Source organism: Myxine glutinosa, chromosome 7 (assembly GCF_964187855.1).
Source record: "Myxine glutinosa chromosome 7, kmMyxGlut1.1, whole genome shotgun sequence".
Lineage (NCBI taxonomy): Eukaryota > Metazoa > Chordata > Myxini > Myxiniformes > Myxinidae > Myxine > Myxine glutinosa.
In genome coordinates this window covers 88,883,579-88,908,646 of record NC_136267.1, presented here as the reverse complement: position 1 = coordinate 88,908,646, position 25,068 = coordinate 88,883,579, and the positions used below count along the sequence as shown (strand labels likewise).

Below are 25,068 nucleotides of genomic sequence, written 5' to 3'. Positions count from 1 at the left end.
TCTTCATTAGCAAATCTTCAGGAATATACCCAAGTTCTCAGAAAATATGTTTTATGCATGATCAGCTACCCCTACCCCCTAAATCACAAAACGTGCCAATTTTCAATATTTCCAGATTCCAACCAATATCATTGTTGTATGACTTTTTCTCATCATGATAGGTCCAAATTAACTTACTCTATGTGATTAGGTGTTAATAAAAATTGAATTTCACACTTTAGTGAAAATCCAAGATGGCTGCCAAATGGCCAATAAAATATAATATTTCACATTATGACGTTAAGTTAAGGTAATGCAGTCTACCATTTGATACCAACACATTTTTGAGACATAATATATTGCAATAATGATGCTTTCCTTTGTATCCTTCCTCAGGTCCTGCCCAAATCATCATTTTAACATAATTGTTGTGTTAACAATGTACTATAACATATTGCTTGTTGCATGTGCTGTAAATAGCTTTCAGTGTTGTGGTAGACATAGTCTTTGTCTCTTTCCAGATATGAATGAAGATGGAACCTGTAGCTGTGATAGGCGGGAGACGGAAGAGAGAATCAGTTGCACTGGACATCGACTGGAGCACATGCCTCATTTGCCAAGGCAACAGAAAAAATGAAAAGACAACCAAGCCCACAGATGTTGGTCTCGAACGCTTTAAAGACTGTGTGATTACGAGACAGAAATACCATGACCATGAGTACATCTCAACACTTGACAGAATACAGAGTATTGACCTTGATGATGAAAAAGAACACATAGTATGGCACAGGGGCTGTTATTCAAAGTTTACACATGCCAACCATATTGAGAGACTGAAAAATCGGCATGAAAAGGAAGCAAAGGACTCGTGTGACCAACCATCTACATGCATTCGCCCCTCTTCTAGAGCATCAGTTGCTTCAGTGTCCTGGGACAAATGTATTTTCTGTCAGGAGGATAAGGCAGGAAAGCAATTGAGGAATGTAGCCACTTTAGAGACCTCAGACAGAATACTAAATGATGCTCAAAAGAACAAGATTATGAGATGCCGGTTGGCAGGAATAAGTGACCTAATAGCTGCTGAAGGGAAGTACCACCTTCCTTGTTATGTAACCTTCAGGAGGAAGTCTGAGTCAACTGTGGTAGAAGAAGGCCCAGAATATCCACCAGATGTTTGTTTCAACAAAATGATCGAGGAGGTGGATGCTGGGCTGTCTGGAGGAGACATCTATACCATGAAAACCATCTGGCACCAATACTGTTACATGATGAGAAGAGACTTCAGTGTCTGTGTGGAGCAATGTGACCGACAGAGTTACAAAGCATTCAAGAACAAAGTCAAAAGGGTATTAGGAGATAGGGCAGATTTTGTACAGTCCATGAATCAACAGGATTCACTTCTAGTCTTCCCACTAATTCAAACAGGTATTGTTGTTCAGAACTTAGCAGAGATGGCAGATGAGCTAGAACAAAGTGAGATACAAGATTCTGATGAAACCTCCCAGCACATTCCATCTTTCTCAGCCGAAACAAAGGACAAGGAACTCTTGAGTTGGCTTTACAGAGTGGCAGTCAAAATGAGAAATGACATCAAGACAATGCCAGGACACTCAGATATTGGAGACATCAATACTGAAAGTGCACAGAAGGTGGTTCCTGAAAGCCTTTACATTTTCCTACGCCTGCTGTGTGATTGTGACAGCATATTTGAAGATTCTGAAGGGACCTCCGAAGGTGATGATGATGGAGAAAGCAAAAGGATTTTGAGCATAGCACAGGACATAGTATGTTTGGCATCTGGTGGCAGAAAGCAGACACCAAAGCAACTAGGGCTAGCTCTCACTGTTCACCAAGCAACAAGGTCCAAGGACTTGGTGCAACTAATGCATGCTGCAGGACATGGTGTTAGTTATGAAACTGTAAGAAGAGCTGACACTGCCCTTGCAAACTCTGTCTTGGCCAGATATGTTGAGCAAAACAACACAATAATACCCCTGAATTTTGCACAAGCTACCTACCAAGGATACATCAGATATGCTAATGATAACATTGACATCATAGAGGAGACCCTTGACGGTCAAGGCTCCTTTCATGCCTCACAGTCTGCTGCCTTTCGAAGAAGCATACCTGGCGAAAAGACCATTGCACCTGATGTCAAGTCAAGCAGTAGCAGATCTGTAACTGTGCCAGAGCATTTCAATGAGATTCAACCTTCAGGCATGGGCACCCAGAAACCCGAAGCAACATTTCCAGTAGCTGTGAAAGCTGATTGGTATATGGAATCGGATGCCCAGGTTATCTCTGAGGCTATGGCCATAGATGTGTCATGGCTCCTTGCACGTCAGTCTCACACCGAGGACCAGCATGTTCCAGGCTGGACAGCATTTAACCAGCGTGTGTCTGATGTGAATCCAGCAAAGACTACAGTAGGGCCTATGCCGATAATCAATGAGCCTGCACATGAGTTTGACACCATCTGGACAGTGATTCAAAACTGCCAAAGGATGACTGCTGCACTAGGGCAAACGTATACAGTACTTACCTTTGATGAGCAACTGTACTGTAAAGCCAAGATGTTGCAGTGGGCCAAACCAGACAAATGCAAAAACCTAGTGGTGATGCTTGGTGGTTTCCATATTCAAATGAATTTCACCAAGGTTATTGGACAGTACATGGCAGATTCCGGCTTGAAGGACATTCTGGTAGAAAGTGGTGTGTATGGCGAGAACATGGATGTCAATGGATGACATGTTGTCAATGGAAATCTTTCATGGATGTCAATGACAACAAAGTGGCTCTTGCAAAGCTTCTCAAGGAAGAACTACTTGAACATGAACATGAAGCCACACAGGAATTGGTGGTTAGTGGTGGAAACAATGGCATGGCTGCCTCTTCCACAGGCAGGAACATGGAGCATCTCTGTTCATCACAAGAGGAGGCAGACACGCGTATGATTCTTCATGCTCTGGAAGCAAAGGCTAGAGGATATGAGAGGATCGTCATCACCAGTAGTGATACCGATGTATTATTGCTTTTGATGGCCTTCCAGCCCCAAATGCCAGAAGTGGTATGGATGAAATCAGGGACCTCTAAATACAGGCGCTACATTGCTGGCCACAAAATTGATTGCACTGATGATGTCAGGGACAGTCTTCTAGCTTTCCATGCCATTACAGGATGTGACAGCACCAGTCAACTCGCAGGCATATCAAAGAAGGCAGCATGGAAAATATTTTATGAAGTTCCTCACCTACTCTCCCAGCTAGGGGTTGCACATGTTCCAAGTGAAGAGATTTGTGCAAAGGCTGAGGAGTTTGTCTGCCGTCTTTACAACCCGAAAGGAGACGCAAAGGAAATCCAGGCGCTGAGATGTTCCCAATTCAGAAAAGTTGGTAAAAAGCCAGAGAACATGCCACCAACAGAGGATGCATTGCACCAGCACATTTTAAGGGCACATCATCAAGCCCTTGTGTGGCGAAATGCCAATGTGCCAAATCCAGGAATCCCCAATCCAACAACATCCGGCTGGTACCTTGAGGACAACCAGCTGATGCCCCGTCTCATGACCAAGGAAGGGCTCACAGCAGAATGTGTCAAAATTGCGACGTGTGCATGTACCTCAAAGGCCCGTCCATGTCTAACTGGCAGGTGCAACTGTAGGAAAAATGGATTGCGGTGCACATTGGCATGCAAATGTGCAGACTTATGCAGGAACCCCCTCAATGACTCTGATAGTGATTAGACGACATGCATGGAAACTTGAGTATATTCCATAATGTCATATTGTTACTATGCTGGCTGTATTTGACGTAATGTAACTAGTCTTGCTTCAGCTCTGTTCCACCAATGTATTACTAGTCTATGATATGACTGTATCCCACATTCTGTCACTTATGTATGAATAGCCAGATTAGCTTGTTGGGTATGACTTTGTTAATTCAGTGCCAAATATTTGTTTAGTTTAAAGGTGCAAGCATTGCATTGACGTTTGTATTGTTTGGATCAGTGTAACATAATAATGTTTGCATTATGTATACAAGTTATGTATGTTTATTTTTGTTTTACATTAAATAATATAGCTTATATTTTACAATCTTCTATGTCTTCATTTATGTAAGTGCCTTGTTTGTCAGCTATGTTGGAACTAATATACTCCGCAAACAAGGCACTTCCAAATCCACACTACTTTCCTGAAATTCAAATGTTATAAAACATAAATTTTACATAAAGTCCCCCTCTAAAATAATACATCTTCAACTCATCAAGACTCTTTCACATACATGTGACCTATAGAATAGTAGTGCCTCATATATTTAGTATAAATGGAACATTTTAGAAGTGCCTCTGAATGAAATTGCAGTCTTATGGTCTCGCGCCACCAAATATTCTATGGCCATTTGGCAGCCATCTTGGATTTTCACTAAAGTGTGAAATTCAATTTTTATTAACACCTAATCACATAGAGTAAGTTAATTTGGACCTATCATGATGAGAAAAAGTCTTACAACAATGATATTGGTTGGAATCTGGAAATATTGAAAATTGGCACGTTTTGTGATTTAGGGGGTAGGGGTAGCTGATCATGCATAAAACATATTTTCTGAGAACTTGGGTATATTCCTGAAGATTTGCTAATGAAGAGGAGGGATCTGGGCAAATTTTAAAACTATTTTGAAAGAAATTGACCAAAGAACAACTTCACAGTATGCAATTTAGTGATTTGGCAAAATCAAAATGAAGGCGTTTTTCAGGCATATTTTTGCCTTTTTGCTTCAATAAAACCACTTATAGATATGCCATGCACCCCAATTTGGGTGAGGATTGTTGTATGACTATATGTTATAAGGTCATAACCCTAGAGACCTTTAAGACAGCCAGATATAAGTTCTAGAGCTCAAATATTAGAAAACACCAAAAATGTAGGCGGCCATTTTGAAAAATGGCCACAAATCTGGTCCAAACCATTTCCCAAGCTGGCAACAAGACTTTTTGGGTTCCTAGAGGTCTGGGCTTTCAGAAAAACATTGTTGCCAGCTTGTAACATGAGTGTACCCCTACCACCTTTTCTAGGCCACTTTTGGGGATATGCCTCCAGAGCAAATGGGGAACAAAAGCATGATACAGATGACATCATCAGTGAATTGGTATACCAGCCATAAATGTTTTAATCGAATGCCTTATCCTAAAAATCTGAAATTGCATGTACATGAGCCATTTGACCGATTTGTATTTCAAATATTAAATTTATGACATCACAGGTCACATGGTTTGTCAGACATGTTGGATTTAACCTAAAACCTTAAAAAAACATCTTCTCCCAAACCACCGAAGCAATCGACTCAAAACTTTACGTGTCATCGACTAGGCATGGCGATTAAAAGTTGATCACGAAAACGTCATTGGTCGCATGGTGTGGCAGCCATATTGGATTGAAGGAAAATATAAAATAATTATATCTCAGAAACCGCCTATCCTATTTATACGAAACTTTACAAATGTCATCTAACATGATTGCTGCATATATTTTGAAAATGATGATGTCGTAGGTCACGTGGCCTGGCAACCATCTTGGATAGAAAAACAAACCTTATCCGATCAACATGAAACTTCACGTGATCCCCCCACCCATACATATGTAGAGTGTACATTTTTGATGTCATATGCCACGTGGTTTGGCAGCCATATTATCTTGAAAGCCAATATTAAAAAAAAAAACTTGTCCGAAACCACTTCACCAATCAATGTGAAACCTGTCACGTCTGGTAAAAATGTTGTCACGGGCAGAGACTACATGGAGGCATATTAGCGATGCAGACAAATTGCTGTCGTTACACGTAAGGCGACATCTGACATTGAAGCAAAGACGGTTGTGGTAATTAGCGATCTTCCATGCTGTCTTTTTAAGCTTTCTGCACCATCCGAGAACGTCTCGTCCAAATTCATCTATAATATACTCAGAGGCAAAAGTTATTGTGACATGGAATTTTTTCATTGGTAATCTTGTGAATGAATTTTTGGATTTGAACCAGAGAAATAGTGTGTTGAAATGGTCGAAGAAACGCAACCAAGCAGTTGTTGTTCGAATTTATTTTATTTTTATTTTTTTTTGTATACTGAATCGAGGCTCGTGAAAGAGCTAACATTTATTTCACAAACAAATCAACCAGACAAACAAAATATACAAAAAGAGGGAGCGGAAGACAAGATAGGGAGAGAAGGGGAAGCACACAACCACAACATTTGAGAGTAGGGAGAAGTGTGGGAGGGAGAGGGCTTGGGGGCAGGAGGCGTGGGAAGGGGGGGGGGGGTGGGAGAAGTATAAAACACAAGGGGACCGAAATTAGCGGGGGTAGAAAAGATCAAGGTTTTGGATGGGGGAGGATAAGAGATGGTGGTGAACAGCTGTTTTAAAGACCTGGAGGGTGGAGTGGGATTGAAGAGAGTGAGGGAGTTTGTTCCAGAGGCGGGAGAAAAGAGGAATGAAGGAGTGAAGGTGAGCAGAAAGTCTTGATTTTGGCAGTTTAACCATAAGAGGGTTGCAGGCAGATCTTGTGCGACCTGTAGGAATATTTGGGGGACAGAGCCCAGAGAGGGCTGGGAGGGCAAGGCCAGAGAGCCAGAGAGCCAGAGAGCCTTTGCACAAAATTTGCAAGAAACATGACATATTCCAGAGAAATGGCCAGCAATGTTCACTTTAAAAGGCCAGACAACCAGACGCTTATCATTTCCACTCAATGCAGTCTTAAGAAGTGCAGAAGTCAGAAAAACACCTCTATTCATCGTTCTGGAACAAGTTCGACATGCCACGCCTCAGGGAAATGGTTCTTAATCAGAACAATGTTAATGTGTTACCCTGGATCCTGGATCCTGGACCCTGGATGTTACCCTGCAAGATCCCCTGATTTGTCACCCGTTGAACACGTCTGGGATGAAATGGAGCGACGTTTACGACGTCATCCGAATCCTCCAGCAACGCTGCAGGAACTCCGCCAAAGCCTTCCTCGGATATGGAATGATCTTCCCCAGGACTTTCATCGACGTGTAGTGGCCTCAATGAGGCGAAGGTGCCAGGCCTGCATCGATGCACAAGGTGGACACACTCGCTACTGACCGTGTGAACTTGCTTGTGAACCCCCTCTTGTGTTGTGGCTCATTGGCATATGCCAGGTGCGCTGTTCTTATGGACTGGTGATCGTTACCATACCTTGAAACATTTGTCTTTCCATGTAATAACATTTCATTCGCGGCAGTAAAAGTTTAACACTGATTCTGTTTGTTGTTTGTGTGTCACAATAACTTTTGCCTTTGAGTATATAAAAAAGTTTTGCTTCGGCGTGCACGTGTCCATCCATTTCGGCGTGCATTCGGCGTGCATGCATGCATTAATTACGTACCGTGTGACGATATGTCTATTGATTACGTAGGCCTACTGTTTGAATTCAGTTGCATCCTGTCTATTAATTATATACGTCTATTATTTGCATACTATTGGAATGTACCTTTTGACCCTTTAGACTGCTGACATCCCTTAGCTTAGACCTTTGAAGACCACCAAGACCCATAAAGACCTCTAAGACCCCAAAGACCTTAAATACCCCGAACACCTCGAAGACCCAAAATATCCCAAAGACCCAAGGAGCAAAAACGACCCAGAGGACCCCGAAGACCCAAAAGATCCCGAAGACCCAAAATATCCGGAAGACCAAAAAGACATCGAAGAATCAAAACATCCCGACGAACCAAAACACCCCAAAAACCTCGAAGACCCTTAAAGACCCCAAAGACCCTGATGACAATTAAAGACCCAAAAGACACAAAGGACCCAGAGGATGCAAAAGACTCTGAATGCCCAAAAAAGACCCCAAAGGTCATTAAAGACCCTGAAGAACCAGAATACCCAAAATACCTGGAAGACCCAAAAGTCTCTGAGTAACCAAAATACCCAAAGTCCCTGAAGATTCTTAAAGAGCCTGAAGACCAAAAGATCTTGAAGACCCAAAAGACCCCATAAACCCTTAAAGACCCCGAAGACCTAAAAGACCCTTCAGAGTGTGATGTGCACACCCATTGTCCGATGCAGCCTGACAGATGATGATCTATGGTATGTAGATCTATGGTATTTACCAGCCTACTGGCTGGTAAATTAGGAAAGTTCCACACAATTGTCAGATGTTTATTTATGGGATTCTTTACCAGCCATACGATGGTCTTGAGCTCGACAGATGATGATATATTGGCCTGTTTTCCAACCCATTTGATGGCCTCACAAGGACCTCACGATCACACTCGTGTGCCACGCCGATTGGCTTTTTAGCTCAGGAAATTTGCACACAAGGACAGATATATGATGGGTAAGGCTTAAGAATGTTGGAAGGGATGAAAGACAGGGCTTAGACACAGACGTTTGAGTGGAGGGGTGGGGGTTGTGGAGGGGCGATAATATGTCCTGGAAGGGTAGTTATCAAATTACTAAACAACATGTAATTTGTTTTCTGTAAATTAAATGACAACTTATTAGTTTTTATCCAGAAGATTTCAATTCCAAACTAAAATGGCTCTCGGTAGAGCGCATACCTCCGCCAGGCTGAACAGTTCATGCTTTGTACCCACTGATAGGTGGGATCTGCATCCGGACCTGAACCAAAATCTAATCGGCTGGTTATTGTCACACACCCAACCTCTCCACCAAGTTTTGCCAAACTTTTTGAGATACCGTACTATTTATCGTTTTTGCCCCTATCTCTCAATGGGGAAGAATCACTTGAAAAATTATCATATCCAGATCCGTATTTGGATCTTTATCAAAGTCGAAACACTTCTTCCTTGTCACACACCTAACCTGTCCACCAAATTTTGTCCGAATCTGTCCACAACCTTTTGAGATATCCTGCTCACAGACACAAACAGGCAGTCATAATAGCAGACCAGACCGACCAATATACTTACGAATCTTAGATTTCGCAAGTAACAAACAGACAGACAGAGGTGAAAACACAATCTCCGAACACCTTTGGTGGCAGAGGTAATGGATATTAGTCTCAATGCGCGAAGAAAAGATTTGAATCGTCAGTCTTTAATACCAAAGATAATTAAAATGGCAAGTGCTACTTCCTTCCTTGACACTCAGCATTTTAAAAGGATGGAGCGCGGCCAGACAACCATAGGTTGGCAATTATTGCGCAATTATTGCGCAGGCAATTTTTGGGCATTATGACCTCCTGCTGCCTTGAAGGTCTTTCTCAGGGAACTCATGGAATGGCGTACTTGGGTGGGATTTGTAATATCCACTCCCACCAGGCGGCGCTGCAAGATGCTGTTTGATGTCCCATACTCGTTACAGAGCGTTGGTGCTGCCAAAGCAGGTTCTTGGAAAGGGTTATACGAGGGGGTTTGCCATTGCCTTCACAGTGCTGTGTATCCATGCTCCTTCTTTTGATATGCTGAGCGTCAAGCAAAGTCTTTTAAAGTCTTTGGTATGACTCAGATGGGGTTTGAGCCACCGACCCCCCCCCCCCCAGACTCGGAGCGGATGCTTTAACCATTACACCACCGAGTTTGATCTCTGTATGATGCACATCTACTATAAATGGATGAGTTGTGTGTGGGGGGGGGGGGGGGGCATACTTTTTGTGTCTATTATGTACCTTTTAACCCTTTAGACTGCTGATACAACCCTACGACCTTTGAAGACCCTTTAAGATCCCTAAGACTCCAAAGATCCCTAAAGACCCAGATACCCAAAAGTCTCCAAGAACCCAAAAGATCCAGATGACTCAAAAGACCCAGATGACCCAAATGTCCCTGAGGACCCAAAAGACCCAGTTCACCCAAAAGTCCCTGAGGACCCAAAAGATCCAGTTGACCCAAAAGTCCCTGAGGACCCAAAAAGACCCAGATTACCCAAAAGTCCCTGAGGACACAAATGACCCAGATGACCCAAAAGTCCCTGAGGACCCAAAAAGACCCAGATTACCCAAAAGTCCCCGAGGACACAAAAGACCCCTGAGTAAGGTTGGCAGATATGGTGCAGGGTGGTGAAGACCAATGAAAATTAGGTACATCGTGCCTACTAGTTTATATAAATGTATAATACACACCACCAAGTTTAAATGACCATGAAGAGACATTTGAAAACTGAAAATTAACACAACCAAATGGTAACTATTATGATGTTATACAGGATATTAAACCTTCCAAATCAGATGGAAACCAGCTCGCGATGCCTTTCATCCACGCTCCTGGCCAATCGATGTCCGTTCAAACTTTCCAGCTTAGTAACTCGATTCTCACTAATACTCATCCTCAGAAAGTAAGCAACGAGGAGGTAAATTGCGCTTCTGAAAGGTTATTGACCCTCCAGAAGCTGGACCGTTTCTCATTTTCTTTACTTGGGGGGGAAAATCGGACGAGGCAGCTTTACGTCCTGGGAAAGCCATTTCGCAGATGAGCTGTAAAGCTCGCTACGCTCCTCGGGTATGAATTTAAATTGCCTTCTCAGTGCGTGGCTCACGACCCTTGTCATGCCAAACATGCTTGGCCGGCCTAAGGGGGTCTTCGGGAAATGTGGTCACCGGGTGTTTGTCGGTAACGGGAGGGATGTTCAAATCCACCTAACTTGACAAAATCCATGGTCGATTTTCGAATATGTTTGGTAGGATTCGTTGCTGTTTGATGGGGCAAGTATATTTTTAAAACTAGTTTGTGCGTTGCCATGGTGAATTGTGTTTAAGTCACGTGCGTCGAGTCTCATCACGGTAAATGAGATATTGTAGCCTATCAATGTATATATAATTGAGAGGTAGGATGTACATACAGCAACAAGATGGATATATAAACTTTAAGATTCCTGGTGTTTTGGGATCATACCTTCTCCAAACCAGGAAAATGGAACCTCTTGGATAAATACGTACCAAAGTACCATGGAACCGAAACAAACGGAGGCAAATATTTAGTCTTTCTGTCTTCAGAGGTCTTTCTGTCTTCTACCGACTCCTCTCCGGCCTTGCTCCCCCCAGCTCTGTCTGTGCTCTGTTCCCCAAATATTCTTACAGGTCGCACAAGATCTGCCAGCAACCCTTTTCTGGTGAAACTGCCAAAATCAAAACTCTGTGCTCACCTTCACTCTTTCATTCCTCTTTTCTCCCGCCTCTGGAACAAACTTTCTCACTGTCTTTCTTCAATCCCACTCCTCCCTCCAGGTCTTTAAAACAGCTGTTCACCACCATCTCTTATCTTCCCCCATCCAAAACCTTGATCTTTTCTACCCCGGTCAATACACCCCAAATCCACCTCTTTCAATATCCAGCTTCATTCCTGAAATTTTTAGTAACTAGGGCATGCCCGTACTATATATATATCTAAAATTATATCCCCCCCCTCTATTTACATGAAATGGTTTGGTTCATTCGCAAAGCCAAAGCGAACGGCTTGCGAGTACGGTGACAATCCCCCCCCCTCTATTTACATGAAATGGTTTGGTCCAAAGCGAACGGCTTGCGAGTACGGTGACAATCCCCCCCCCCCCCTCTATTTACATGAAATGGTTTGGTCCAAAGCGAACGGCTTGAGAGTACGGTGACAATCCCCCCCCCCCTCTATTTACATGAAATGGTTTGGTCCAAAGCGAACGGCTTGCGGAGTTTGGTAAAGAAATCGCCATAGCGTGCACAAATGCGCAGGAAAGCGAATGAATCGCAAAGTAGTTTTAATTAGTTTTAAAACATAGTTTAACGCCAACATAGTTTGCCAACGTGAAATAAATGAATACGCTCTCAAATGTGCCGTCCGAGGCAGAGTCTGTTCGCCACGTTCGGCACACGTGATAGCTCGCTGCTCTCTGATTGGTTGAATCGTTTTTTGGACATAGCTCGCTAACTACTTGTCCGATTAATATGAAACCTTGAAAAGGCACATCCTCGGGTCCCCAGCAATATACCTGGCAAGTTTCAAGTATATCGGACCCGTGGTTGTCGAGAAACAGCGGTCACAGACAGACACACAGAGATTACTGGCATTATAGATAGATGCCAATTTGTTTCTCTCTCTCTCTCTCTCTCTCTCTCTCTCTCTCTGTCTCTGTCTCTGTCGCTCTCTCTCTCTCTATTTGTATTGTGCCGTGTACCCCTTCCCTCCCCCTCCCCCCCCCCTCCAGCCCTCTCCCTTCCACAGATCTCCCGATGTCCCTGTTCTCTACTGTTGTGCTTGTATGCTTCCCTCTCTCCCCCCATCTTGTCCCCCCCTCCCTTTATTACCTTGCGTTCGTGAAGCGAAAAGTGAGGTTAAGCATTCAGGTACGTACGTGTGCCGTGTGTCGTGTGCCGTACGGCACACGTGTCTGCATTTTAAAGATTCATTTTCTCGGAAACCATTGGTCCGATTGACATGGAGGGCCTCCTCCTGTAGAATATTTCAATTATTATTATGACGCCATAGGTCACGTGGTACAGGCACCATCTTCGAAAAACGTCGCACCTAAATATCTCTGAAACCACTCCATGGAAAAAATTGAGACCTGGTTCATTGTCAACTACTCCCCATGTGGAATAAGATATGTTAATGATGATGTCATCGGTGCCTTCATTATGACGTCATAATTCGACAAGTACACTTATCCGATCGTTATTTTAAAAATTTCAGCAACTGTTGGTCTGATGGACACGAAATTTTCACCATAGGAGCGACTCCTCCTTTCGAATATTTTAATGACTAGAGAAATACCCGTGCTACGCATGGGTGGGAGGCCAGAATCAAACAGGCAATGCAGATACGGTCAATGCTAAAGTATGAAACCAATAAATTCCACATTCCTGTAGTACCTTCAGTCGCACGTCAGACATGGACAGCAAGTTCGTGAAGGACTTCCATGAAAAACGTACCCGTTCGCAAACAAACGGGTACGTTCATGTATGGAAACATCGATCGTGGGTCCGTGGCGAATCTGCATATGGCGATGGCAAAATATCAGAAATTGAAGGCTTTTTTTTATTTTAAACGATTCATATAAACATCCGTTGAATCACATCACACGCAAATCATCAAAATCTAAACAGTTTCTTAAGAATTTCAATAAAAGCCACATCACTGTTCATATCGGTAAATATTATTCCATCGTGTTTCAAATCGTGATCGATAATCGTGTTCACACAGATCGAGATTTAACGGATATTTATATAAATCGTTTAAAAGAAAAAAAGCCTTCAATTTCTGATATTTAGCCTTTTCATTTGGGCCTCCCAATTGAAGCCCCGCCCATGGGGCGGGTACCGTTGCTCGACCTAAGAAGACGTCACAATGAACGTCATGCGAACGCGAATGTTATGCGGGAGTCCAAACCTGAGAATGCTGGAGACTAAAGCTGAAATTGGGAAAACTAAATAGCCTATTTTACTCCTGGGGATCCCAGGATTACCCACCAAAAATATCTTTGCGATCGGTTCAGCACTATTTACGGTACCTTCGAACAGACAGACAGACGGACATTTGGTGAATTATAGTAAGATAATCATGACGTCATAGGTCATGTGGTACAGGCGCCATCTTGGAAAAACCCAAAAATGTTGCACCTCTACAGTCACGTGAAAAAGCAAGTACACCCCATGTAAAGTTTTGACTTTTTCAACATATTTCAACACACAGCTATTTGATCTTCATTACAGAAATATTGAAAGACAAAGGTGATATAATATAACAAATATCATGAAACATTTACATTTTGTAGTCCATTGTATAATTTAAATAAACATATATGCAAATTTCGCATGTGGAAAAAGTAAGTACACCCTTGGCTCTAATAGGTGGTATTGCCCCCTTTGGCAGAAACAACCTCAAGAAGGCGTTTCTTATAACTGTCTACCAGCCTCTGACATCGACTGGGAGAAATTTTTGCCCACTCCTCCATGCAGAATTCTTTCAGCTGTGCGATGTTTGAGGGGTTTCTTTCATGCACAGCTCGTTTCAAATCCCCCCACAACATCTCGATGGGATATAGATCTGGGCTTTGACTTGGCCATTCCAGAACCCTCCATTTCTTTCTTTTCAGCCATTCCTTGGTGGATTTACTGGTATGTTTAGGGTCATTGTCATGTTGCAAGGTCCACCTTCAGTTGAGCTTCAACTTTCTAACAGATGGCCTCACATTATCCTCAAGCACCCTTTGGTACAATGAAGAATTCATAGTGGATTCTATGATGGTGAGCTTCCCAGGCCCTGATACAGCAAAGCTGCCCCAAACCATAATATTTCCACCACCATGCTTTACAGTTGGTATCAGGTTCTTGTTGTCAAATGCTGTCTTTGGTTTTCGCCAAACATGTCTTCTGGTACTGTGGTCAAATAGCTCTACCTTTGACTCATCTGTCCAGAGCACATTGTTCCAGAAGTGCTGGTCTTTGCCTAGGTGTTCATTGGCAAACTTTAGTCTTGCCCTGATGTTGTTTCTGGACAGCAAAGGTTTCCTCCTGGCACACCCCCCATGTAGATCAAATTTGTGCAGCCTCTTTCTAATGGTAGACTCGTGCACTTTGACATCAACAGTGGCAAGAGCTACCTGTAGGTCCCATGATGACATTCTGGGGGTTCTTAGAGACTTCTTTCAGCATCTTGCGGTCTGCTCTCCGGCTAAACTTGCTGGGGCGGCCTGGCCTGAACAAGTTGGCAGTTGTTTGGAATCTTCTCCACTTGTAGATGATCTTCCGGACAGTCGAATGATTAATTTCAAATTGTTTGGAGATCTTTTAAAATCCCTTCCCAGACTCGTAGGCACCTATAACCTTCTTTCTGAAGGCCTCAGAGAGCTCTTTTGATCTCGGCATGGTGATGCCGCACACTTCAACAACAAAGAGCAAACCAAGCTAAATGTCTGAGGTTTAAATAAGACAGGTTCCTCCAAGATCCTCTCTAACGATGTTCTAATCATTTGCACCTGAGCTGGTGCACCTGATTCTAATTTTAGGTATTTGAAGTAGTGATAAATGTAGGGGTGTACTTACTTTTTCCACATGCGAAATTTGCATTTATGTTTATTTAAATTATACAATGGACTACAAAATGTAAATGTTTCATGATATTTGTTATATTATATCACCTTTATCTATCAATAATGTTGAAATGAAGATCAAATAGCTGTATGTTGAAATATGTTGAAAAAGTCAAAACTTTACTTGGGGTGTACTTACTTTTTCACATGGCTGTATATCTCCAAAACCGCTGCATGGAAAAAAATGAAGCATGGCTCATTGTAAAGAACTCCATATGGGGAATAGGTGTTGTTACCGATGACGTCATTGGTGCCATAATTATGACGTCATAATTCGACAGGTACAACGCTTAGTCTGATCAGTTTGAAATGTATTGAGCGTGATCTATGCAACAATTATATTAGAGAATATAAATTTATGATGTCATCGCTCACGTTGTCTGGCAGCCATATTGGATCAAAGAAAAAAAATGTTCAAAAACAGGAGAGTTGGCTCGCACCAAGTTGACTGCGCAGGGTAAGTATTCTATGAATACCATCTCGTTGTTTTATGTGTCCGTTTAGATTTTCTGTGTTTTATGTGCTCATGTGTGATTAATATGCTAGTTCTTACACGAGCCTTGATCTTGTATACGAAAGAAAATTTATATATATATATATATATTATATATATATATATATGTATATATATATATATATATATATATATATTATATATATATATATGTATATATATATATATATATATATATATATATATATATGTGTATATATATATATATATATATATATATATATATATATATATATATATATATATATATATATATATATATATATTAGGATGGTCCACATATACAGACTTGGCATTTAATATGGAATTTTTTTTTTTCTTGACTTGGGTTTACTTTCTTAACTCAGTATATCAATCTGGTGAGTTTCTTTTACACTTTGGTGATTTATTTGTTAAAAGAACCATGTCACTGATTGTCTGTCGCAGCAAGAAGTCAACAACAGGATTATATCACAGGTGGCATGGCAAAATGTACGGACAGGTGCATTTGATGATTGGGTTCACGGTCGGGTATACAAGGGTTGTTGCATTCTGTATTAGTAAGGAAAACAACTGCTGCACGTCTCCAAAAGTTATTGCCGCTTCCTCTGGAGATGGTCCGTCAACTCGACAATGCTGTTTGTCATGGAGTGGTGGCTTTAAGAAATTACGGCATGAAACAGCGTGCTATTGCTCGGCAGTATGGCATCACTCAATGTCAGGTGTCAAAGATCCTGAAACGAAATGCTCAGAGGGGTGTCCCTACTCCAACACCGAGGCCAGGACGTCCCCGCAGAACCACAAGGAGAGATGATCACCAGCTGCACAGGTTAGTCCGCAATGGCCGTACCAAGTCAGCTAATCGGCTTAGGGCTGAGTGGCAGCAACTGACAAATGTGCCTGTATCCAGAAGGCTAGTCAACCAATGACTGGTTCAAGCAGGCTATCGTGCCAGGCGTCCCCTGAGAAAGCCACCCCTGACCAGACAACACCGCCAGCGCCGATTGCAGTGGGCCAGAGAGCACCATCAATGGCAGCCAGGACACTGGAATCACGTGATCTTCAGTGACGAGTCTAGATTTCTGGTCTATCGTCAAGATGGTCGCGTCCGAGTGTGCAGACAAGTGCATGAAGCCTACAACAAAGATTGTATAGTGCCAAGAGTCCAAGCTGGAGGTGGTGGGGTGACCGTTTGGGCTGCTTTTCATGCAGGGGGCAAAACTGACCTGGTTGTTCTGAATGGAAACCTGAACCAGTTCAAGCACAGGGCCATTCTGGAAGAAACATTGCTTCCATTTGCTCGTGCAGCCTTGCGAGGAAACTTTGTCTTCCAAGATGACAATGCACGGCCTCATTGTGCTCGCATGATCCAACACTTTCTTGCTGACCGTGGTGTAGAGCATATGGAGTGGCCTGCCACCTCCCCGGATATGAATCCAATGGAGAACTTGTGGGCAGAATTAACGCGTCAAATCGACCACTTGGACCAGCAGCCGACCTCTGTGCGTGAATTGCAGCAGGCTATTGTCACTGCATGGCAAGCGATTCCTGTCCAAACCTTGGCAAATCTCGTGAACAGCATGCCTCAATGTGTACGTGCTCTCCTGAATGCCCGTGGGGGTTACACGAAGTACTGAACTGTAATTTTACTGTCCATAATCCCAGTCGTAATTTAACTTTTGTTTTTGTTAAAAAAAAATTTGGCTAATGTGCAAAATAAAGAGATACTTCTGGAAAACGTACAGAAGTTTATCACAGTACTGTCCATGAATTGAGTTCGATATCAGTTTACATCACTTTCAAGGATCAATTTATTTGTATCGAAATGTCAAATGTGGTTTTTGTTTCTTTTAAAGGTCCCATTAACAAAATCTAGAATAATTTCAACATAATTCCAATGAACTTTTGGTTCTAAGACATCTTGAAAAGTAAGTTCACCACCACAAAAAAAATATTCCATATTAAATGCCAAGTCTGTATATGTAATATTTAATACTATTAAAAATCCATGCTCCACAAGGCTGCCCTTGTTCCTATGTTTATAAAGATCATAGGAACCAAATATGAGGTCAATTGGAACTTATTTAGAGGTTGCTCTCAAAAATAATATTTTTCATTGATCCTGTTTTTTTCAGATGTCAGAAACTCGCAGCTCTTCCACAGTTTGGTTGCTGGGCAAGTCTGAAAAGGAAATAATATGTGGGGGACTACCAACCAAAAGACACATTGCAGAAAATGGTGCGCCATCACATACAAGAACACCATACAGTTCATGAAAGTGCCAAACTTAGTGTACAAGCAGTGTGTGCATACTGGGAGAAAGCACGAATTCCAGTGCAGAGAGTAGATTCCTGTGAGCACCAACTTTTGAAGTTGTATGATGCCTACAAACTGGTAAAGAAAAATAGAACCAAGACATTCGAAAACTACAGAGTGAAGGAGCAGATGTTCAAAGATGATCTTCAATTCCTCTTCGATATCTCGCCAAATGATGCGCTTGAGAAAATGACGAATGAAGAAGACAATGCATTCCTCATCATGCAGCATGCATGATGAATCCCTCAAGTTCACGTATGGGATCTGTGAACAACACTCTGGCAATGAAGGAGAACAGAAAGCGTATCAGGCTTGAGAATGAAGATAAAAGAAAGAAGAAACATGCTGCTGAGATTCCAACAGCAATGCAACTGTTCCATCAACATCGGCTGTGGTTGATGATGATGATGATGAGACTGAGATTGAAAGCTCCGATTCAGAGGACAATTAATTCAATATATATACTAGCTTGGGTCGGCTCGCTGCGCTCGCCTCACCAAGCGTCGTTACTGAGGAACGGGCTTATTTTAGCTGAGGATAATGACTGTACCTGAGTGGTTGTGTTGTCATGATTTACACCAATCATAATACAGACAATTATTTTGCACAAATTTATTTGTTGTGTTTGTGATATTACATTTTTATAGGCAATTTAGGTTGAAGATTCAGGTTGAATGTTTTTTTTTTCAAGAAAGAACCCCTCAGCACATACATAGGGAGGGGTAGGTGCAGACTGGAAGTTTGGGATGATTACACCTCACTACCATGTAATTCAAAACACCTCACCACCAAGTAATTCAAAACACCTCACCACCAAGTAATTTAAAACACCTCACAGCCATAAAACACGTAATAAAAACACCTCACCACCACAAAATTGAAAACACCTCACAGCCATAAAACACGTAATAAAAACACCTCACAGCCATAAAACACGTAATAAAAACACCTCACCACCACGAAATTAAAAACACCTCACAGCCATAAAACACGCAATAAAAACACCTCACAGCCATAAACCACGCAATAAAAACACCTCACCACCACGAAATTAAAAACACCTCACAGCCATAAAACACGCAATAAAAACACCTCACAGCCATAAAACATGCAATAAAAACACCTCACCACCACGAAATTAAAAACACCTCACAGCCATAAAACACGCAATAAAAACACCTCACAGCCATAAAACACGCAATAAAAACACCTCACCACCACGAAATTAAAAACACCTCACAGCCATAAAACACGTAATAAAAACACCTCACAGCCATAAAACACGTAATAAAAACACCTCACAGCCATAAAACACGTAATAAAAACACCTCACAGCCATAAAACACGTAATAAAAACACCTCAACACCACGAAATTAAAAACACCTCACAGCCATAAAACACGCAATAAAAACACCTCACAGCCATAAAACACGCAATAAAAACACCTCACCACCACGAAATTAAAAACACCTCACAGCCATAAAACACGTAATAAAAACACCCCACAGCCATAAAACACGTAATAAAAACACCTCACATCCACGAAATAAAAACACCTCACCACCACAAAATTAAAAACACCTCACAGCCATAAACACGTAACAAAAACACCTCACCACCACAAAGTTAAAAACACCTCACAGCCATAAAACACGTAATAAAAACACCTAACAGCCATGAAATTAAAAACACCTCACCACCACGTCATTTAAAAACCTCACCACCAAGTAATTCAAAACACCTCAACACCACGTAATTCAAAACACCTCATCACCACATAATTAAAAACACCTCACCACCACGTAATTATAAATACCTCACCACCACGTAATTCAAAACACCTCACCACCATGTGATTTAAAAACACCTCACCACCATGTGATTTAAAAACACCTCACCACCACATAATTCAAAATACCTCACCACCACGTGATTCAAAACCACCACAACGTTATTAAAAACACTTCACAACCACGGAAACAAAAGTTTGAGGGAGTCGTTAAGTGACAACACAGACACTGCCCAGATGTGTAGATATATAGATAAATGACTGTACCTGAGTTGCCGTTTTGTCATGGTTTAAACCAATCATAATTCAAACAATTATTTTGCAAAAATGTATTTGTAATATACGTGATATCACATTTTATAAACAATTGAAGTTGAAAACTTAAGTTGGGAAAAATTTTTTACCCCCCCAAAAATTCCCCCCAAAAAATAAAAATAAAAATCGAAATTTTTTCAAACAAAATACCCATAGGACATACCGATGGGAGAGATATGTGCATACCAGAAGTTTGGTACGATTTCACAAAAGTTTGAGAAAGTAGTTCAGTGACAAGACAAGACATGACAACACAACACAACACTGACACTGCACAGATATATATATATTGTTGCGGATCTCCAAATGTCGGCCTCCCCCTTATCAAGGGGGGATTAATCCCCTTGTCTTTTTACTAGCCGCTGTGGTTCCTTCCGGTCGGTGTTAAATAGGGTTGTAAGTCGAATTAGTCTTATTACCTAAGTACTAACACTGGCCGTGAAGCAAGGAAATAACCCCACCCGAACCACAGCGTTAGTGGACACACGGAGCGAAAGCGAGCCGCGATTCGGGCCGTTAATGGGAACTAGCCCGATTGGAGCGGTTCCTGATCGTGCCACGCTTACCCAATGGAGAAATCACTAAGACGGTCGAATTAAGAGGAAAACAGGAAGAACAGGTAATTTATTATACACTTTGTACAATGAAGAGGAAGAAGAAGCAGAAATGTACAGTGAAGAGGAAGAAGCAGATACACAGGGCAGCCTTATACAGTCTTATACTTATCCCCTGGACACGGGCCCGTTCACACTCAGTCACACTCTCAGACTCACTCACACGGGGTTGTAGATGGTCGGGTTGAGGGTCCACCGATGGCGTCCACAGCTCGCTCCGGTCCCCGACTCGTACCACGAAGCAGATGGTGATGGTAGACGGCAGGCAAGATCGCCGCGTGTCGGTGGCACGGATCGGACAATTATATGGGGGGGATCGGTAAGCTGGCGATTATACTGGCGTAGGTAATAATTGTACCGGCGCCTTTATACGCGCTCCCGGTATAGCTCGGTACAATGCGCCACTTCCACAATGCTTTCCCAATGATGTCACCAAAGCGCCTTTCCCAATTGACCCTGCACAGCAATGCAATGCGCTCCAACCAAGTCCTTCAGAGGACTCTCTTCTCAATACTCTTCACACGAACTTGGCGAGCGCCTCTCCCTTCTCATAACTCGAGTGCTGTTCAGTCCTTCAATACTGGCGCCTTCCACAAAAGTCCTTCATTACTGGCGCCTTCCACAAAAGTCCTTCAATACTGGCGCCTTCCACAAAAGTCCTTCAATACTGGCGCCTTCCACAAAATTCCTTCAATACTGGCGCCTTCCACAAAAGTCCTTCAATACTGGCGCCTTCCACAAAAGTCCTTCAATACTGGCGCCTTCCACAAAAGTCCTTTAGAGGGCTTTGCGCTCGTGGTTATATAGCTCCGCTTTGCGAACCTTCTCGAACCTCTAGCCACACCCTTACCACGCCCCTTAGCCATGCCCACTCGAGCCCTGGTTGGTTGATGGCGTCTTACCGGCTACGCCCTTGATGGCTGCCCGTGCAGTGTGCAGCGTAAAAACACCTCACAGCCCCCACCCTTGCGCTCCGCCCCCTTTTCAGGCCTTACCTCGAGGCATTTGGCTGGTTTGAGAGAGCAACTGGCAGCTAACGCTGCCGGCCCAACGCGTAACAAACTGCGAGCATCCCAATGCGAGGGGCAATGGGGTGAAGACTGGATGGGCGCAATGGGGCATGGGGTGCAGACTGGATGGTGTGCAATGGAGTCGATTGGAAGGAGGCTGCAAACTGAACGGGGCCTACTCTTATTTGTTTTACACAACGCAGATGATAACTATTGGAAATGGCCTTATCTCACATACACGAAGAAATAACTAACGTTCTAAGGTGACCTACGTGTTGCATGTGGCCTAACTATGGGGTGCAACCTTTAACCTTTAATGATGTTATCTGTGTGGGTTCTCAAAACCGCAACAATATACTAGCTTGGCTCGGCTCGCTCCGCTCGCCTCACTAAGCGTCGTTACTGAGGAACGGGCTTATTTTAGCTGAGGCTAATGACTGTACCTGAGTTGCTGTGTTGTCATGATTTACACCAATCATAATACAAACAATTACTTTGCACAAATGTATTTGTTGTGTTTGTGATATTACATTTTTATAGGCAATTTAGGTTGAAGATTGAGGTTGAATGTTTTTTTTTCAAGAAAGAACCCCTCAGCACACACATAGGGGAGGGGTCGGTGCAGACTGGAAGTTTGGGACGATTACACATCACCACCACGTAATTCAAAACACCTCACCACCAAGTAATTCAAAACACCTCACCACCAAGTAATTTAAAACACCTCACAGCCATAAAACACGTAATGAAAACACCTCACCACCACAAAATTATAAACACCTCACCACCACGAAATTGAAAACACCTCACAGCCATCAAACACGTAATAAAAACACCTCACAGCCATAAAACATGTAATAAAAACACCTCACATCCATAAAGCACGTAATAAAAACACCTCACCACCACGAAATTAAAAACACCTCAGCCATCAAACACGTAATAAAAACACCTCACAGCCATAAAACACGTAATAAAAACACCTCACATCCATAAAGCATGTAATAAAAACACCTCACCACCACGAAATTAAAAACACCTCAGCCATCAAACACGTAATAAAAACACCTCACAGCCATAAAACACGTAATAAAAACACCTCACAGCCATAAAACACGTAATAAAAACACCTCACCACCACAAAATTAAAAACACCTCAGCCATCAAACACGAAATAAAAACACCTCACAGCCATAAAACACGTAATAAAAACACCTCACAGCCATAAAACACGTAATAAAAACACCTCACAGCCATAAAACACGTAATAAAAACACCTCACCACCACGAAATTAAAAACACCTCACAGCCATAAAACACGTAATAAAAACACCTCACCACCACGAAATTAAAAACACCTCACAGCCACGAAATTAAAAACACCTCACCACCACATCATTTAAAAATACCTCACCACCAAGTAATTCAAAACACCTCACCACCACGTAATTCAAAACACCTCATCACCAACTAATTCAAAACACCTCACCCCCACATAATTAAAAACACCTAACCACCACGTAATTATAAATACCTCACCACCACGTAATTCAAAACACCTCACCACCATGTGATTTAAAAACACCTCACCACCATGTGATTTAAAAACACCTCACCCCCACATAATTAAAAACACCTCACCACCACGTAATTATAAATACCTCACCACCACGTAATTCAAAACACCTCACCACCATGTGATTTAAAAACACCTCACCACCATGTGATTTAAAAACACCTCACCACCATGTCATTAAAAAACCTCACCACCACATAATTCAAAATACCTCACCACCACGTGATTCAAAACCACCACAACGTTATTAAAAACACTTCACAACCACGGGAACAAAAGTTTGAGGGAGTCGTTAGTGACAACACAGACACTGCCCAGATGTGTAGATATATAGATAAATGACTGTACCCGAGTTGCCGTTTTGTCATGGTTTAAACCAATCATAATTCAAACAATTATTTTGCACAAATGTATTTGTAATATACGTGATATCACATTTTATAAACAATTGAATTTGGAAAAAAAAATTTCCCCAAAAAATTCCCCCCCCAAAAAAAAACATTGGAAATTTTTTCTAAAAACAATACCCTTAGGACATACCGACGGGAGAGTTATGTGCATACCAGAAGTTTGGTACGATTTCAAAAAAGTTTGAGAAAGTAGTTCAGTGACAAGACAACACAACACAAGACAAGACAACACAACACAAGACAACACAACACAGGACAGGACAGACGCCGCACAGATATATACAGTATACTAGCTCGGCTCGGCTCGCTCCGCTCGCCTCAACAAGCATCGTTACTAAGGAACGGCCAGATTTTAGCTGAGGATAATGACTGTTCCTAAGTTGCTGTGTTGTCATGATTTACACCAATCATAATACAACCAATTATTTTGCACAAATGTATTTGTTGTGTTTGTGATATTACATTTTAATAGTCAATTTAGGTTGAAGATTCAGGTTGCATGTTTTTTTTTTAACAAGAAAGAACCCCTCAGCACATACGTAGGGGAGGGGTCGGTGCAGACTGGAAGTTTGGGACGATTACACCTCACTACCACGTAATTCAAAACACCTCACCAGCAAGTAATTTAAAACACCTCACCACCACGTAATTCAAAACACCTCACCACCACGAAATTAAAAACACCTCACCACCACAAAATTGAAAACACCTCACAGCTATCAAACACATAATAAAAACACCTCACAGCCATAAAACACGTAATAAAAACACCTCACCACCACGAAATTAAAAACACCTCACCACCACGAAATTAAAAACACCTCACAGCCATAAAACACGTAATAAAAACACCTCACAGCCATAAAACACGTAATAAAAACACCTCACCACCACGAAATTAAAAACACCTCACCACCACGAAATTAAAAACACCTCACAGCCATAAAACACATAATAAAAACACCTCACAGCCATAAAACACGTAATAAAAACACCTCACCACCACGAAATTAAAAACACCTCACCACCACGAAATTAAAAACACCTCACAGCCATAAAACACGTAATAAAAACACCTCACCACCACGAAATTAAAAACACCTCACCACCACGAAATTAAAAACACCTCACCACCACAAAATTGAAAACACCTCACAGCTATCAAACACATAATAAAAACACCTCACAGCCATAAAACATGGAATTAAAAACAACTCAGCAACATGAAATTAAAAACACCTCACCACCACGAAATTGAAAACACCTCACAGCCATCAAACACATAATAAAAACACCTCACAGCCATAAAACACGTAATAAAAACACCTCACCACCACGAAATTAAAAACACCTCACAGCCATAAACCACGTAATAAAAACACCTTACCACCACGAAATTAAAAACACCTTACCACCACGAAATTAAAAACACCTCACAGCCATAAACCACGTAATAAAAACACCTTACCACCACGAAATTAAAAACACCTCACCACCACGAAATTAAAAACACCTCACAGCCATAAACCAC

At 42.0% G+C, this 25,068-nt stretch overlaps 1 protein-coding gene across 1 annotated transcript; it reads left to right on the top strand.

The window, feature by feature from the left end:
• Positions 1-498: 498 nt before the first annotated feature.
• LOC144892815 (uncharacterized) lies at positions 499-4,067 on the top strand. The gene is made up of 2 exons (XM_078781140.1): positions 499-2,300; positions 3,419-4,067. The coding sequence occupies exons 1-2, from the start codon at positions 507-509 to the stop codon at positions 3,719-3,721; spliced, it is 2,097 nt and encodes a 698-aa protein (XP_078637266.1). The 5' UTR covers positions 499-506; the 3' UTR covers positions 3,722-4,067.
• The last annotated feature ends 21,001 nt before the right edge of the window (positions 4,068-25,068 follow it).

Bases quoted from the DNA above. Each gene is read 5' to 3' on its own strand.
- LOC144892815 (XM_078781140.1), top strand. From the start codon at position 507: ATGAAGATGGAACCTGTAGCTGTGATAGGCGGGAGACGGAAGAGAGAA. The intron at 2,301-3,418 runs GTGTCATGGCTC...GCATTGCACCAG, and splicing joins CTGAGGCTATGGCCATAGAT to CACATTTTAAGGGCACATCA.